Raw genomic sequence first — 18,677 nt, 5'->3', positions numbered from 1 at the left:
GGCTGGGAGCCAGTCACCCACAGTGCCTCCTTCTTATTAGACTTCAGGATACCGGCCCTCATCTAGTACACCACTGTGTTCAAGCATGTATCTAGGTTATGCATTGACTATCCTGATTCAGATATAATGGTGTACTTATTTTATCCCCTATTGGGACTTCATTCACCTTTAGCACCCTTCTCCTTGTTCAGATCTTACTCTGTTCCTGAGTGAGTAGGGAAGAACCTATACTACTTTTTAAAATGGTTTTTAACAGTCTTGACAACTGCTGAGGCCCATGACATACTACATATACAGTTTGTCAGATTAGCTAGCTTGTGCCTTTCTCACTTACGGACATGCTAACAATTCCCCAGAAAGTATCCCCTGCACCTTTCAGCTCCTCCTTGGGGTTGGCATCTGGTCTGGAGCAACACAGCCTCCACTCTCTGACAGACACACCCTTCCCAGGTCTCCTGGCATGGACTTCAACCCCCTCCTTATAATGTACAGCTGGCAAAACCAACTTTCTATCCTACACCCACCTCCACACCTGTACCTTGTTATCAAGACTGGCAGATAGTGACAAAGGGAGTATTTGGCCCAAGTCCCACAAGCCAGGAACTGTTAAAGGGTGAATGGATATTTTTTAAGTGAGAAGCACAGCTTCTTGCCACAAATGGAGAAATAGTTTGGTGTCATCAACCCCAAACCTCTTCATGACTGCACTGCACCCAGCGGCTTCATATAGCTATCAAAATAGCATTACAGACCAAATAGACTTCCAGAAGGCCTATATATAGGGCCCCAACGCTATTCTCTGGAACCTCCCCTCTAGATAAGGGCAGAACTACTGCAAAACAATGGCCCCAGTCCAGGAGGATACCATGATCAATAGTATCAAAAGCTGCTGTGAGATCGAGTAAGGCCCTTTCTACACCTTGTTTCCCCCTGGATCATCCCTGTGCATCCAAGGGACACACAGGTGATCCTAAGAGCAGGCAGGGACGATCCCTCCATTTCCCTGGGATAACTGAGACCTTGGTTATCCCAATTTTTCACGCGATCCCAGGACAATCCTGAGGACCGCGGGTGGTGTGGGTGACTGTCCCAGCTTCTTCCCTCCTCCCCGTGAGTAGTGGGGGTCAGCAGAGGGAAGAAGATGGACCAGGGGGAGTCCAGGGACATTGGGGGGGGTGGAGTTTTTTTTTAAAAAAACTTACATTTCCCTTGAGTGCAATTGCACTGCTGGATCCTGTATTTTTTTTTTTAAAAAAAAAGGTGGCCGCGACGGCCGCAATCTCCCTCTTCATTTCTGGGATGTCACGCAGCCATCTGGACACAGGGCGATGATCCAGAAACCAGAAATCTTGGGATCGTCTCCCCTGAATCCCTCTACGCCCTTAGGTGTAGAAAGGGCCTAAGAATAACAGAGTTGCACTCCTTCTGTCCCTCTCCCTCTTCCATCAGGGCATCCAAAGCTGACTTCATAATCAGGACTGAAATGAATCTAGACAATCAGTATCCTCCAAGAACGCCAGCAGCTGAATTGCCACTACCCTGTTGAACAGGGGGCATTCACCTCCAGGTGATAGTTATTGTAAAACCTGGATCCAAGTACCTTTTCCCCCAAGAGTGATTATACTATCACCTCCTTAATGGCAGTGCATATACCACTCCTTAGGCCCCTAGTCAAACCCCCTTGGCTAGCCATGATGGGCAAAGGTCAAGAAGACATGTGGTGGGTCAAACTGCTACAAAGCGTCTTAGCCACATGAAGCCTCCTCCTTCCTCAGCTGTCACACCACCAACAATTCCAGCAGGCGATTACACCAGCCCTGCTGAAAGAATTATTCATTTTTTCCTCTTTTCTCCCCATCCCTTTTCTTGTGTGTCATGTCTTTTTAGACTTTTTAGCGTGCAGGCTGGTCTGGTCTTGTTTAACTGTGGGCTTCTGTACACAAAGCTTATATTTTACGCTCGTGATTGGTGACTTACTCCCATGCTTTCTGGCCAATAAAGTGGCTTTATTCTCAATGGGGGGTAATGCGATTAGAGATTTTATTGTGCTTTGAAATGCGATAAATTTTCATAATCCTGCTATATTGCAGCTATACTACAACACCATCTAGTGGAGATGTGTAAAGAAGCCAAACTTACTCCCGCAAGGATTCCACAAGCAGAAGCCCTGGTAAGGATGCAGGATTTTAGCCTTGTGTAGAGAAAACCTATATGTTAAGCTGCTCCCAGAGCCTTTGGGGCCATGAAGCTACCCAGATAAAAATACTTTTTTATTATTATTTAAAACATTTCTTAGCCACCCTTCAGGGCAGAAGCCCTCCCAAGGCAGCTTACAAATAAATAATAATATGATTGCAGCCTTAAAGAACCACTCCCCTACTAGCTCTTTTGTACAGCATACGAATACCCCCTCCATTTGAAATTTTTTATTATTATATTTTTTTATATCCCACCTTTTCCCCAATACTGGGACTCAAGGCAGCTTTACAAATTAAACATGTACAGTTAAAACAAATAGAGATATACAACAATTAAAAATACAATTAATCATGCTACAATATTAAAAGTATTTAAAATACTAATAATGTAAGAAAAAATCCAATATATAATCAATGCATAAGCAGAGGACCAAACTACTCTCCAAAGGTGAGCCGGAACAAAAAAGTTTTAGCTTGCCTCCAGAAACACACCAGGGAGGGAGCCAGTCTAGCTTCCCTGGGAAGGGAGTTCCAGAGTCCCAGTGCAGCCACCAAGAAGGCTGTAATTGATTATGCTTAGTTTAGATTACACTGACTGAATGCAAAACCAATTTAACCCACCCTGCCACAGTCATAAGAACATAAGAAGAGCCATGCTGGTCAGACCGAGGGTTTATCTAGTCCAGGACTCTGTTCACACAGTGGCCAACCAGCTGTTGACTCACAAGCAGGAAAAGGATGCAACAGCACCCTCCTGCCCATGTCCCCCAGCAACTGGTGTATATACGCTTTTACTGCCTCTGATACTAGAAGTAGCATATAGCCATCAGGACTAACAGCCATAGATAAATTCCTTCTCCCCCAGGAATTTATCCAACCCCCTTTTAAAGCCATCCAAATTGGTGGCCATCACTACATCTTGTAGTAGTGAACTGCAGTGTTTAACTATGCACTGTGTGAAGTAATACTTCCTTTTATCTGTCCTGAATCTCCCATAAAACCAGCTTCATGGGATGACCTGGGTTCTAGTATTATGGGAAAGGGAGAAAAATGCCTCCCTATTCACATTCGCATCATGCATAATTTTGTACACCTTTGTCATGTCTCCCTTTACTCGCTTTTTCTCCAAGCTAAACAATCCCAGCTGTTGTAACCTTCCCTCATAGGGAAAATGCTCCAGCCCCTTGATAATTTTACTTGCATTTTTCTGCACTTTTCCCAGCTCTACAGTGGTTTTTTTAGATGTGGTGACCAGAACTATACACAGTATTCAAAATGTGGTTGCACCATAGATTTGTATAATACTGGCAGTTTTATTCTCAGTTTCTTTTGAATAGTACTTAATGTGGAGTTTGCCTTCTTTAGTGGCCGGGTTGACAATCACAACCCCAAAATCTCTTGCTTGGTAGGTCACTGCCTCAGTGGGATTTTTCCAGAGTAAATGTGTTGTGACTAAGAGCTCCATCAGGTAAGTGTTCTATTGCACATGTGTCAGTGGGCGCTCACGGATTTTCATGGGCTCCTCTCACAACATTGTCTGCATCCTGTGCACCTCTTACCTCTTGTAGCCTTTTTCATGCAACAAAAAACACACCCCAGTAAGTCCGACTTATTTTTTTGAGATGGAATTTGCTGCTATCTCCTGCTGTGTGTAGAAGCACTGCAATGAAAACAGCCCACTTATGCATACGTAGACAGAAAAGTTCTACAACTCCTTGCAATGCTGGCTGGAGGATGGTGGGAGTTTTGGACTTTTTTTCTCTCTAAACAGGATTGTGCTCTTACCTGGGCATTTCTAGAACTTGTCATTTTGTGTTGTGATCAATAGGTCTACTTAGAGTAGACCTATTGAAACGAATGAGGCTTAGGCCAATCATGGCCAACTTAAGCCCTATTTATTTTAATGGACCTACTCTAAGGAAGGCTAACATTGGATACAACACTTTGCATGTAATATTCACTAATGTGTACTCCAGGCAGTCTGGTTGTGATGGAGTTATTACTTTGGAGACACTGGTCTGAAGAGAACTTTGATCTGCCTTTAGTTTTGTAAGGGAGGCACAGGTCTAACATAAGTTTTATAAACAGATCAGTCTGAGGGGGCGGGAAGTTACTCTGGCTGTGAACTTCTAGCAAACGCGGACGTTGAACCGCATTCCCGCGTTATAAACGATATGGGCGAGTAAGGCTTGCAAGGTATGCGCCCTTAAAAGCACATCGACAAAAATGGGAACTAGCCCCTCACACGTGCCATCTTTTACTATTAAAATAGTATTGCAACACCTAAAATAAAAGGTACCGGAGCTTAAGCATGTCCAGACTCCACCCACCGAGAACAGCACAGGGCGGAGAGGCTCCGACAGTGTGGCTGTTTCCGTAGTAAAAGAGGTACTCTGTACATGCTTAAAGATCCTGTATATCGAAATCTTAAACTTGCTCGAAGCTGTCACCAGAATGAATAGGAAAAGAGAGGGGGAAAAGGGGGGTCAAAAAAGAAAGAAAAGACGGCATGGGTAGAGTACTTATACCAGTGGCCATAATCCGCCAGCTCTGCAGCCTGAGAGATTGAGCGGGAAGGAAAGTCGAGCCTTGCTTTGAGGTCAGACTTTTCTCGCGCTGTCAATTTTGGGCTTGCATCCAGTAGGTTTTTATCAAGTTTTGTCTGACCTAAATCCCATTCAGTTGAATGGGTCTACTCTTAGTCGGACTCTCATTGGATACGACCCCCCGTACTATGCTGCAGTCAGAACCTCTGCTGGCAAAACAGGTTCGGGCTCGACGCAAGTCCTAACAGGGAAGGGCGCTCCCCACCCAGCTCGATCTGTTTAGGCGCGGCCCGAGGAGACGGCGCGGCTGCAGGGCTCGCGTCTTCCCCGCCCTCAGGCTTTCAGCAAAAGCCCGCGCCCCGCCCGCGCGAAAAGCGACAGCCTTCCCACTTCGGAGGGATGATGCTGGGTCGTCCCTCTCCCTAGGTTTCGCTGAGAATGAGGAAGAGAAAGGTGGGTGTCTCGGGCCGCCAATTAGACGCCGGGCGAGAGGCGGGGCTTCGTCTCGCGAGCGGTTGCATTGGTTTGAGGTGCACGTGCCTGGTGTGTGTGTGTGTGTGTACACGCTGGTGCTTGACTGTGACCATCGCTAGTGCTGTGGTCAGGGCTGGAAGGCAGAGGGAGAGAGGGCGGGAGCCACGCTCGAGGCAAGCCGGGCTGCAGGATGGCAGAAGCAGCCGGAATTCCCTATAGGACCACAGGTTCCACCCTCTTGCACCCGCTTAGTGACCTCCTGGGCATCCCACTAGATCAGGTGAGGCGAACTCGGTTAACTTTGCATTGAATAGTAACTCTCGGTGAAGGACGGGGTTGGAAAAGAAACGCAAGATTTCGGAATTGCAGCTGGAAGTCTGGGTTGCTCCTCTTTTAGGTTTGAAATTAGCACAGAAATCATAGGATTTAGGAAGATGCTAGGTTTGTGTTGATTGTGCAGATTTTTTGTCTTCCGTATATGAAGGGTGCCATTCTGTGGGAGGATGTTAAAATCCGTCCCTTGACAGAGAGCAATGTCTTGTTAAAAACAATAACTCCTGAACACTATTAGCCAGATTTCGTATTATCATTTTTAGTGTTATTGCAGCCTGACTATACAAATGATTCAGAAGTAAGCACTATTGAGTTCACTGGGTGGGTGTGTACAGGATTGCATTATGTATAGGCACCCTGGTGAGTGTGTATGCTATCGCAGCCTGTCTGACTTGGTGATGAGCTTGCGTACCATGGTTTCAGGACTGTGGCTTTAATTACATGGTCTGTGCATTATAGCAACGCTGGTCTTCAACTTCCGAGTCAAAAACTTTTGTAGGCCAAAAGAAGGTGCCTCACACTAGTGGAACAACTGCTATTTTATCTTCTTCTTGTCCTCCTTTTAATGACTTTTAAAGGGGTAAACAAAAGCTATATATATAGAAGATGATGGGAGCATGGAGAGAGAGAGGTAAGGTAAAAGTGAGCAATGGGAGATAAAAAAGAAGAAAGTCAGATGGGTAATAAAATAATAATAATAATAATAATAATAATAATAATAATAATTATGCTCTCACGTAGGATGTTGGGCCAGAGGAAACACTAATTCCAAGCCAAAATAACAAAAAAGGTGAACCTCACTCAATACTGCAGAAATAGTATAATTTATTTACCAAAGTTTTCCAAAGTTTTCCAATTTTCTCTTGTAATCTGTGACATGTTTTGAGTATTCTTCCAAAAGACAGAGGAATTCCTCACTGAGGAGACAAGAAGTGACTATTGCGTCTGTGAGATTTACCTCTTCTGATGTTCTTTTTGGGGTGTGTGTGTGGGGGGGGAGTCCCATCTGAAAAGATTGAAGGCTAATAATGGGCTATGTAAGAAAACAGGATGGAATGGGTTGATAAGAGCATGAGGCCCAGTCACTGGGTGAACAGGAGTGTGCTGTTGGATGCCTAATATTAAATAACGAAGTGCAGGAAGGTGCAGAGTTTCCCATGGCAACTAAATTGAAACTAAGCCTGTCACTGAATTGAAGGTACAACCTTCCCTTGTTTACCCTCATCTTGAACTTCCTTTTGCGTTCCCTATGTTGAATGTTAGAACGTAAACTCCTTGGAGCATGGGCCTTTCGTGATGTTGCTATATAAAAAGTCATGCATGTCAACAGTGATGTAAACAATATAACTCTACCCTTCCCCTGCGTGGAGTTGTCACATTACTGAGTTTGTGATTTTCTCCACCCCCATAATTTTCTGGGGTAGGGCAAGCAGAGCACAGGCTTATGAGGGCATCCTATACATATCTACTTAAAAGGAACTCCCAGATAAGGCTGTGTAGGTTATATTTAGTTAAAATACTTTTGGCCACTTTTCCAGACAAAGGCCTCTCAAGGTGGCATAGAACTGTATAAACCAAAACGTTAGAATAATAAAAGATTATATTGAAAACTGTTAAACTGAGATTGCAGTCTTAGATGCAATTGAATACCATTTCACATTCCTTAAAGTCATCCTCCCCCCCCCGCCCGCCCCCCCACTCTGCATGTGCATCCTAAGCAAAGAACCACAATATAGGCCTAAGCATTCAGGCATGTTTACTGTTATAGTAGTCCCACCAAGTTCAAAGGATCTTATTCCCGGGCAAGTGTGCTTATGCACTGAATTGGCGGAAAGTTGCCTTAAAACTACCGTTTACTCATTCTTTTTATTTTTACTTAAAGCACTTCTCTGAAAAACAGGTTCTGTCTGATACTGTTGAGCAAGTGGGCTGAGTCATCTTATTTTCAGAAGTCTTTATTTTGATTTATCCAGTACTTAAAGGCATCTTATTTCCTTGAACTAGATGCTTATCAGTATCTACTAGAGGGTAATTCAAATGAAAGTTTTAAGTTTGAGTTTTAAAAAGTGAATTATACCTCAACTTTGAGATTGGTGAAATTGGGATTTAATCAGATGGTGGGATTGGGATTTAATCTCAACTCAGATTTGAAATAATGTATTAATATTCTCATCAGACAATCTAATAGTACACATATTTTCTCAGAAATAAATCCCACTGAGTGCTATGAGGCTTACTCCCAAGTAAGTGTTCTTCAGACTGTAGCTTTTGTGATAACCTTTGACAATAGAGTTCCCCGGCCCTTCCCTTGCCTCAGCTGAGTTTGTTTTGCTATGAATATTTCAGCTGATGTGGAAGCATAAGACAAAAGCGTGATGTAGTATAAATACAGTTAAACACTAAACCCTTTAATGTTTTTTTGAAGTTCACAGCCATATTTCTCCACTTAGATAAGTTGTTGGTAATTTGCAGTGTCGCTCAGGGTTCACTCATGGGCGGGCAACCTGTTTCATTGGCAGAGGGATCATAGAATCATACAATAGTAGAGTTGGAAGGGGCCTACATCGAGTCCAACCCCCTGCTCATTGCAGGAATCTACCTTAAAGCATACCTGACAGATGGGAGTTTGTGGTACTCTTAGAATGGGCTTAGCTCAAAAGTACACAAAGGCATGGAGAGCTGCATCGATACCAGAGTACACACTGCCATCTCATAGTTTGACCTTGGGTTATGGCATACGGTTTTTACGTTTTGACAACAAGTATTTAATGTCTCATTAAACATAAAACGAAATATGTTAGTTTTAAAATTATATTTTAATATCAAGACTGCCCTGCTGTCTTTTGGGGTGCTTCCAGGGAAGGCTGTTATTGGGCTTCATTCATGGAATCTTATTGGGGGGCTATCCAGGTGAAGCCCTCCTGTGTTTTCTCACTGCTGCTCTCATTGTTTGTTAGTTTGTTTCCCCCCAAAATAAATCTATTAAGGAGGAAAAGAAGAATAGCTACTCAATGATATTTGATTGGTATTGCTAGGAGCGCTCCATCTAGAAGCACCTTTTGTGATCAAATTATCATAAACAATTTTTGGGATGGGTCTTAGTCTTGCACTATTAAAGAAAGTAAGGTCCAGGATTTTGAAGCCAGGCCATTAGAGACATTAAGGATGCACGCAATCCCATGCATGTTAGCTAGGACTTTTTTCTGTCTAAACATACATAGGATTGCATTTTTACTCATTGTGCTTATTTGGAGGGGCTTTAAATGTGTATTTTCTTTTGAATCAATTTTGTTTAGTTATTTGATGGAAGACCCATTGGATTGGAGGAACAAAGCACACTTCCAGAGATGTTCTGTGATAAGATACTGCTATGGTGTTAGTACAAAATCTAGTGCAGCTGGCTGGTGGATGCTAGGAATTGTAGTCCAACTCACCTAGAGGATGGCATGTTGGGGAAGGCTGATCTAGTGTAGCAAAATCTTTTATATCTCCATGTATTTGAGTGGGCAGGTGGGGTAGAGAATTGTTCTAATGTGAAATGTGGAGTCCTGGGCCAGATTTACACCAAGCTGGATATAACACTTTGAAAATGGGATATGGAATGTGTCCTTGGCATGAACAATTGTCAATACCTTTATAAACCATTATAAAGCAGTAGTGTAGCTCCTGTCCTGGTATGATTGTTCGATGCAAGACTACTTGGAGGCTTGACGTCTTCCTTGTGGTAGCAAGAGAAATTGTACTTTTCTTGATGAATATTTCTCGGGCCGGCATGCACCTGCTGCCCTTTCTGCATTCCCCCAGCAATGAGGAAATTTGCAGCTATCAGAAACTGTTTGCTGTACCAACCAAAAAAAGGGCTCTGCTGTTCAGATTGTGCTGCAAGATAGGCTAGGCAGCAAGGAGTTATTGCAGTAGGTTTTTAAAGCAGCACAAATGAGGACATTCTAGATCAGGGATGGACTGACTGTAGTCCTGTGGGATCTACTTTTTAAAAAAAACTAATTAGAATTGCTATGGTTCACAGATTGACAAAATAAAACTATACAGAATCTCTTAAAATCGCATAGAGATCTTATGATATCAACTGGTATGCAAGTAGCTTAATTTTTATTCTTTTATTTAAGGAATAACTAATCTGTGTTAAGTTGGCCTGGGTATGAACTCTAGCTTAAGATCATAAGAAACACTTTGCTGGATCAGAACAAAGTCCACTTAGGGTGAAATCCTATGCAAGTTTAGACAGAAAAAAGTTCTATAATTCTCAGCATGCCCCAGCCAGCATGGTTGGCTGGAGGGATGCTTGCAGCTGTAGGACTTTTTTTCTTTCTAAACATGCATAGGATTGTAACCCTAGGCTTGCATTTCATGAAGAATCCCAGTAAGCTCTCAGTGGTCCATCAGAAACTTGTCGGGATTTTCTTAATAGCTATATATATGGTCCAAATAAAAAAAAAGGGACTTATTTTGTTGCTTGTTACTGCTGAAGATAAATGAAACAAATCCTTCCTTCCTGTGCCCCTCCTCAAAGGATTTTATTCATCCTTTTTAGGGCTATAACAGGAATCCTGAAAGCAATGTATCCTACATTCATCTATCTGGCCCTATGTCAGATGCCCGGCCCCTGGCTTTTTTTGTAGTCAAGCTGTGTTTCTAGTCAATTACTTTTATTATGCAAACTACAAACAGGCCTTGCCTCAGATTACAGACCATATCCTCATGCAGCTATTGGCAACAAGGTTTCCTAGCAGTCTATGCATAATACAGGTTTCAGATAGCTACCTGAGTTAAAGCACCATGAATGAAAGTTACTACCATGGACCCCCCTTCTTAGACTGAGCGGTCTACCAAGTTCCGCCCTAAAGGTAGATCTTTCCATAGGGTTGCCTCCCTTGCTGCAAACCCTACACCCTGCCTTACTCCATTTGAGGAGGCTCTTGCTTTATTTTCTGACTTGGAGGTGTTCACAGTTGCAACAGTTGAGAACCACAAAATGCATTGCCAGTTGTGATTGAGAAGGTGATAGTTAATTTTTTTGATTGCCAAAGAAAGAATTCTGCTATTGTTATTACTGCATAATCTGATAAGTATTTTTCTTATTTTTTCTTGCAACTCTGAACAAACTTTTTATTTATTCCTTGTTATGAGTGAATGGTTCTTCACACACAAAAAGTACAGTAGACTAGTGTATAGAAAACATAGTATAATAATTTATTTGTTTACTTGTTTCAGCTACCTGAAAACAGTAGTGTGATAATGAGGCCTTGCATGTAGTGTGCCATGTTTGGTTTAATGCTGCAGGAGTTATATTCACAAGGAGTACACATATGTCTGATTCTTGGTTTGTAGACAATGTTTAGTTAGTCTAAGTGAAGGTTGAAATATGTGTGTAATCAAGGGAAGGGAAGGTTTGTGGGTTGTTGAAGTGAGGACATATCTGAATAGCTCTTTTGGAAAATAGTGTCTTATAAGGTTTACTAGTTTTTTTAGGGGTGCTGCAGAAGGAAGGGATGAGGTGATAACGCTTGCATTTTGTGATGGGGAAAATGTTAACTTTTTGTTATAAACAAAATATAAATAAAAATACACACCAGAGTTTGTATTAGTTTGGAGCAGTGAACATCCATGACATAAGTTTTGGAAATAATCCAAAATATATGGCAGTTTTAAATTTTTATATGTTACATATGTAGTCGGTAGATTAACATTTCTTTGCTTTAGTTGTCGAGTTCAACAAGGTCCTATGTGGAAAAATTAAGTAAACATAGAGGACAGGATGGTATAAACGTTGAACTAATCAATGGAACAAGTTGAAACATTTATTCATTTGTACAATCCCTCTGTTTACTTATTTAAAAAAAATAATGATTTTTTTTTGCTTCCTGAAAGTAGACTCCTTGCGTTTAACCACTTCTACAATATGAGTGTCGCACAGAGATTTTAAATGCTTCTGAAGGTGAACTTATAGATTTTACTGAGGGAGTATATACTCTACCAATGCTTGGCAACTCCACCCTAGCTTTTCAGAAGGAGAGTGTCACAGTCTAGTTCAGTACTATCAACATAGTCTGCGCAAATGCAAACACATCACTGTGTAAGCTTTCTACACATTTGTTTGCTGAAAGGTGTTGCCTTCTCATTTGCTCATGAAAAATTGAATTTTCATTTTATGAGAGAACAGATATTCCCCCCCCCCCCAAATTCTTCATCATGAACTGGCCCTGAATACACTCTTTCTGACAGCAAGACAATTCTGTTAGGGTGCAATCCTATGTGAATAGTCAGTAGCCTCTGAACTCGGAGTCTGCCGACTCTTCAATGCAGGGTAGAAGTTCAGCGGAGATCTTTGCCCCTGTGCTCCAGTGGCCCTGCATTTCTGCTAGATGGGCAGTTTTGGCCATCCAGCTGTGCCTTGAACTGGGGGGGGGGAGGGGGAGGAAGGAAGCTGTGGTGGCCATAGGAAATGGAGTACTACAGCCACCCCGGTCTCCTTCCTTCCCTGCTTCCAGGACTGTCCCATCCCCCCCGCCCGACTCCATACTATGTTTTGTGAATGCAGAAAGGTAGCTGGCACAATTCTCTCTGCTCCTGCTACAAGGGGGAGGTAAAGGTGGTGGAGAGTGAAGTTGCCTAGCTCTGTGGTTGGAGCCCTTTCTTCAGCCTCAGAGCCAGGAAACTGAACAATTCTATGCCCCCACCCCAGAGACTGTCTAGGGGCCATAGGATTGCTCTCCTGAGCATTCAAGTTTTGATAAAGGGAATGGCAAAGCACAATCATTGCAAGAATTGTAATTCTGGATGAAAGATGGGCTGACTTGAAACTTGTGTGGCTTGTTCCCCTCCCCCTAAAATCTCCATGGTCCACTTGGCTTGTTTCTCTGGCTTGTCGGGAGAGAGATAAGCCAGAGTTGTGTCCAAACTCTGTTGGATTTGGACACAACAGAGCTCCCCTGGGTTGTTTAGCCACTCCCACTTGCAACAGGAGCAATGGGGCAGCAAGAGCGAGCATGCTGCCTCATTCATGACAATGCACTTTAAAAAAAAGTGGATTGTTGTGATGGGTGAACAATTTACAAAGCAAAAAATGCATACTCAGGATCTCCAAACACTTTAGCACAATTACTTTGTTTAAGTAATCTTAAGGATATCATAATAGGAATATAACCTCTTGCTGGAGCAAACCATGACTCACTAGTCCAGCATTCTTTGCAAGCTATTTGCACACACTTGATGGTTTTCCATAAAAGGCCCATGGGGCCACCAGTGGACTACTATCTGCCTTATTTCCACCATTCCCCTAGGGACTTCCTTTATGACAATAAGCAGGGATGGCCAGTGGTTGCCCTGCAGGCAGCATCCACCCTGTGATAAAGCTTCCTAGCTGAGTCTTTGGTCTAAATGGAATATTGAAATAATGTGGGCTCTCCCAATTTACTTGATGGGAACCAGGTGAGTAGTGAGAAGAGCATCTGAGCCCAAAGCTTTCTCTTCCTGGGTAAAATCATGAGCAGAAAATATTTGTTTCAAATAAGGAGAAGACTATCCATGCCTACTAATCATGGTGAGTATATATAGGGCAATATCCAATGGGGCATTTTGCCCCCGCAGATTTTGTTGTGCAATGAGGCCCACTGCCTGTGCAACAGAGATTTAATGCTTCCTAGAAAAAACCTTGGAATGACTAAAAACATTTATTTCTGGATCGGGGCAGGTTGGCTGAGCTCCTTTGTGCGAGCGCTGAACAGCTCCGTTCCAGAAACTAGTTTCTGTTCATTTCCAGTTGCTTCCGGAAGTGCTAAATCTCATCGCACAAGCAGTGAGTGCTGCTTGCAGAACATAATTGGCAGGGCGCAACAGAATCGGCAGAGGTGCAGCACCCCATTGGATATTGTCCATAACTTCCACTATCAGAGGCAGTGTGCTTCTGAGTACCAGTTGCTGAGGAACATGGTTGGCTACTATGGAAAATAGGATGCTTTGGTCTTTGGTCTGATCCAACAGGGCTCTTCTTACATTCTTTAGGTTTGTGGTGTGCTATAAATCAGATTACTGAATATTATACTTAATTAAAGCTTTAGCTTTATTCTGATCCATATTGGCATTATACAAAATCGAGTCATAAGTGCAGAAATAAACATCTATTCTATGCCATCACTTTCAGAGTATAAATTATGGGATTTCCAATATATTTCCTCTTTTTCCTCCAGCCTTTCATTTAAGATTATTCATTCAAACCTGATAATTAGGTTATACATTTCTTCCTGTTTATTTTGGTTGCTATGTGTTGAGCTGTTGAACCACATTGAAGTAAACAGTTGTTAAAACAAACAAGGTTGCCGACAAACTTAGGATGGACTCCTGAAAGTGCAGAAGTGATGTATCCATGTCCTATAAATTATACTTCTGAATGGTAGACAGTTTCCCCCAAAAATGACACAGGCACCATATTAGTTGTAAAAATTGTAACAATCGTCTGCATTTTTCCATCAAATTTTAGGTTGCTGTGCAGCAAATAATTACCAGATGAATTTTAGCTGATCATGATTAGCACGGTTAGTTTACCCCTACTCAGATCTTAAATATGTGCTTTTGCATGACTTCTTGCCATACAGTCATCTGTGAAATTTTAATGTAGTACCATGTTGCATTGGCATAGGAATTGGCACATGACATCCCTTTTGCGTCTGTGCTGCCAGAAGAAATCTTAAGAATTGGCGAGTTAATTCCCCTGTACTTTGGTTTATATTATTTTATGAATATCCAAAACTATTCTAAAAATACTTCATTCTCACTGTTTTACAGCAGACACAGTGTTTGCATTCAAAATCTGGGCTGCTAATCCCAACTATAACCACAAATTCTTTCCTGGGCCAATATTTTGTTGGTCTTGGGTTCCTGACAACTTCCTTTAGTAAATGGAATATTTTGGGCCACAAAACTACATGTTCAGGCAATTAGCAAAAGCCTGCTGATTCTTCTCCCTGCCGGGTTCCCACTCCTGATCAGGACTCTCACTCCTGCTATTTACTCTTTTAAAAAAGCATTCATGCATTTACTTATTATATGGATGGCACCACGTCTACTTTGCCCCTTTATGAAAATCCCAAGGCATCACATCAGCTCAATAAATGGAAGCTAGAGCCACCACTGTTAGTGTGACCATACTACTATAAAATCCCTTAGTTCACTTGTTACAGAGCAGCTCAGATACACTTTTACTTGGACACGGGTATTGTATGCTATATATTTCATTGACATTACCGTGACACCTTGGTTCAAGAATCTGTTTTGGTTCTGGAAGCAGCAGCATAGGGAAGCTGCCGTGAAAAGCACAAAGGCTCTAGATGGCCACAGATGGGCTGGGGCCACAGTGTATATGTGTTACCTCCATTGATTAGATTAAAGGGAGTTGTTCCCTGAAACTACTAAAAGATGCAAATGCCTGCCACCACACAGCCAATGAACCCACAAGGATATCTTTAAATTGGCTGATCCAGAGCCTTGGCTCGAGATTTGAAATATCCCCACCTTCTAGACAGGCCAGTAGGTTCAGTTACCACCTGGATGACCTTAACTTAATATATATTTATATCATTTTTATACTGCCCAGTAGCTAAATCTCTCTGGGTGTTTCACAACAATTAAAACTAAAATTAAATTTTTAATTAAAATTAAAACTTTAAGTATTCAGGCTAAAACCTTTTTGTTCCAGCAGGCCTTTGGAGAATAATCTGGCCCTCCATCTATGTTAATGTCTTAGAATTTTGTTGTGTATTTTAAATGTTTTTGGTTTTGTTCCCCACCCCCTGCCCCCAATGTGTGTTTTAAACTTTGTAAGGCCACCTTGAGGCCCAGCATTGGGCAAAAGGCGGGATACAAATAAATATAATGATAATAATAATAATAATAATAATAATAATAATAATAATAATAATAATATAAAATACAACACAAGATACACTATAAAAGTTTAAACATTTAAAACTGCAATATAAAATAGAAGTAAAAAACCAAAATGATATGTAGCAGTGATGCCTAGATTTAAAATACAGTAACAGATTTAAAACAACAGAAACAGAAAGACTAAAATTCCTTGGAAAATAAGGTCTTCTCCTGACACTGGAACGAGCACAACGTAGTTGCCAGGTGAGCCTCTCTGGAAAGCTTATTCCACAACTGGGGTGCCACATCAAAAATTGTGCTCTTCTTAGTAGCAACCCAGTTCACTTAAGGATCACTTTTGTGGATAATTATCTTCTATTGTACTGCTATGACCCTATGAAGCCGGACAGATGTCAGTCGCTTTCGAAGGGAAAGGAACCTCCATGAGCTTTCTTTTCATTCCCCAGAGCCAAACTATTCCTCCTTCCTGAGTTTAGCTTCTGAGCTTTGTATCCTTTGTTTTGAACCTTATAATTACCCTCGAGTTTGAGCAGCAGTTATTCATTTTTTTCTGTTTGTGGTGGTGGTGGGGAGTGGGGGAGAGGAGGTCTCAGCTGTAAGGGTTTCTAAAAATGGCATTATCACCCCATTTTCTTCAGAATGTCTGTGGGCAACATGGTGCATCCCATTGTCCACAAGGCCAATGAGGCTTTTAATCCAATTTGAATTCATAACTAAAACTTGAGAAGCTCAAGGTTAGTCTGTGCTAATACCATTTTTCTGACGTTTTGCAACCAACAAGGAAGAAAAATCATTTGGGTTTCCCTATTCTGAAACCAGGTAATTATATACTCTTATGCGCAGATTCCTCTCCTTTCTTTCTAAAACTATCCATTTCTGTCCCCACAGCCCACCACTGTCAGCAGCACCTTGAGTTTCCTTGATTTCATAGCCTTCCAAACCCTTGCTTTGCCATTTTCATAGTGACACTTTCTACTCCTTATTTGGCAAATGCTAATTTCCCTAATCATTCTGTACTGCTTAGTCCTATTAGAAATAGTATACTAGTCCAAGTGGTAGAGCACCTTTCCCCACATGTTTTAGATTGTAACTCCCAGCATTCCTGATAATTAGCCATGGTGGCTGAGGCTTATAGGAGTTGTAGTCCAAAAATCTAGGGTGGCGGCAGGTTGGGAAAGGCTGTGCTAGTGTGTTGGCATACTAACCAAGCCATTTTTATCTTCTGTGTGCATGTGTGTGTTGAGAACAAAACCTGTAAATATAAAGTCTATGGTTTGAGAAGCAGCTATTCCCCGTTTTGTTAGAGTTTCATAGTCACATTAGATCTGTGTTCATTGTTACATGTGTATACATGCAAGTTTGAGTGGGCTTGTGAACAGGGATGTGTAGCAACACCTTACAATAGAAATGGTGGTGGGGAGCAGGCACTCCCAACATTTGAAGGAGAAAAAAAGAGAAGAAAAGGTGCATGCCCCAAATTATCTAAAGCAATCTCTGAGGGGTATTGGCAAAACTTGGTTGCTCATAACCAAACACTTCTGCAACATCTGGGCAACATTCAGAGGAGTTAAAGTTCAATATAAGTTACTGAGAAGCATATAAAATTGCATGTGGATCAAAGCCATTTATTCATTCAATCAGCCATTAAAACTGAACATTATGGAAAATGATTACAATATCTGACTCAAATAATATATTGTGTAATATCATTCCCCATATTTACTTTTAATTTAAATAATTTTAACTTTAAATATTCTTGTTGACTAAAGATTTTCCTCTTCACATTTTTGTTGACTAAGGTCCTCTTAGTGTGTTCTATATGTTCTCCACAAGGACTGCTAATGAATATTCTTTCAGCTGCTTCATAGTGGTAAACCCACAAAGAACATCTGTTACGATTTTAGAGTTAAAATCTCAGAAGGTTTTACTTTATAGAGCCTTATAGAACTTACTGGTGAAAACAACACTGAAGTCCAGAACACAGTTAGATTTACCATGTCAGAAACCATGCATGAAATGAAGTAAGATGAGTACTAATTATAATCATTTTGAATTAATATAGATTTTTATCCTCAGAAGATTGTAATTTTCTATTTTAAAATAACCCCCTTAATTTATTAAAAAAGAATGTGTACTTGATAATTCATTCAGTTTTTGTCTTGCTTTCAGCAGACTATTGTTCATAACTTAATAAAATATAGCTCTGTTATGATATATCTGAGGTACTTCAGAATTCAAAGTGCCTAGCTATTAGCAGAAAACAAACTAGCTTATGCTATCATTTTAGTCCCTATAATAAGTCTTAACTTGGCCAGTAGTATTCTGAATGTATAGATAACATCAAGTATATGATCTGTGCACTCTCATGAGCGATGAATGTATAGTTGTATATTTTACCACATGAAAATATCAGGGCAAACTGCCCAATTGGTATATGAATGTTAGTAAACTGCAGCCTTTGATCTCATAAATCGTGACCCTGTAGCACTAGGCCACAATGTCCTTCTGTTGATTTATGACTGTGTAATTTTATCTCTTACCTTACGAATTCTAAGTTTAAGACATGCTTGCCATAAGCAATACCCTTCCCAACATATATGTATAATTACAATCTTTCTTTTTTTGGAAGGTGTGATGCTGAGGCTTTCCTCTCACTCAATTTTTCCCCATTGCTAAGTTAGAAAAATAAGTGTATGTGGGCAATTCTTTCTTACGTTGAACATGAGTTTTTCCACTACTGATCTATCTGTCTTCATGTGCTCTATTCTAAATATGTCATTTCCCTCTTTTTCCTGCCTATTTGAGATGTGTGGAAGTGATATTGGAGAGGCTTTGCAACCTTTGCTGTTGGCCTACTATTCAGGGGGCTGTCTGTACATGGGGAAAGCCCAGCGCTGGTTGCAAATCTGTGCTGTGTCAATTATATGATGCAGCTGTAGCCTCATGGCCACTGTGGGGCTTTCCCGCAAAGCTGCGCTTTGAAAAAGTTGGGGACTTACCCTGACTTTTTCATTAGGAGCCAGGTCAATATGGCTCTTCCGCCGTGTGACCTCATTCCTGGTCCCGGGGCAAATCTGGGGGGCTGTCCTGGTGGAAGGCGACAGGCGATTGGTCGCCTTCTACAAGGAAGAGGACAGGGGGCAGCTCCGGTACCCAGATGACTACTGGAAACTGCATGCTATCAGGGTGAGTAAAACCGCAGGGGTTTTGCGGGGAGGTGGTG

General features: G+C 41.6%; 1 protein-coding gene across 1 annotated transcript in view; it reads left to right on the top strand.

Annotated features, from left to right (window-relative positions):
• The first annotated feature begins 5,406 nt into the window (after positions 1–5,406).
• MBOAT1 (membrane bound O-acyltransferase domain containing 1) overlaps positions 5,407–18,677 on the top strand; it is a 41,504-nt gene continuing 28,233 nt past the window's right edge. Inside the window, exon 1 of the mRNA XM_063129778.1 lies at positions 5,407–5,498. Coding sequence (XP_062985848.1) covers positions 5,409–5,498 — 90 coding nt within the window. The 5' untranslated portion in view covers positions 5,407–5,408. The remainder of the gene's footprint in view (positions 5,499–18,677) is intronic.

Source organism: Elgaria multicarinata, chromosome 7, assembly GCF_023053635.1.
Source record: "Elgaria multicarinata webbii isolate HBS135686 ecotype San Diego chromosome 7, rElgMul1.1.pri, whole genome shotgun sequence".
NCBI classification, from domain to species: Eukaryota; Metazoa; Chordata; class Lepidosauria; order Squamata; family Anguidae; genus Elgaria; species Elgaria multicarinata.
Note: the sequence above shows the minus strand (reverse complement) of the source record. Positions and strands in the feature narration are given on the sequence as shown.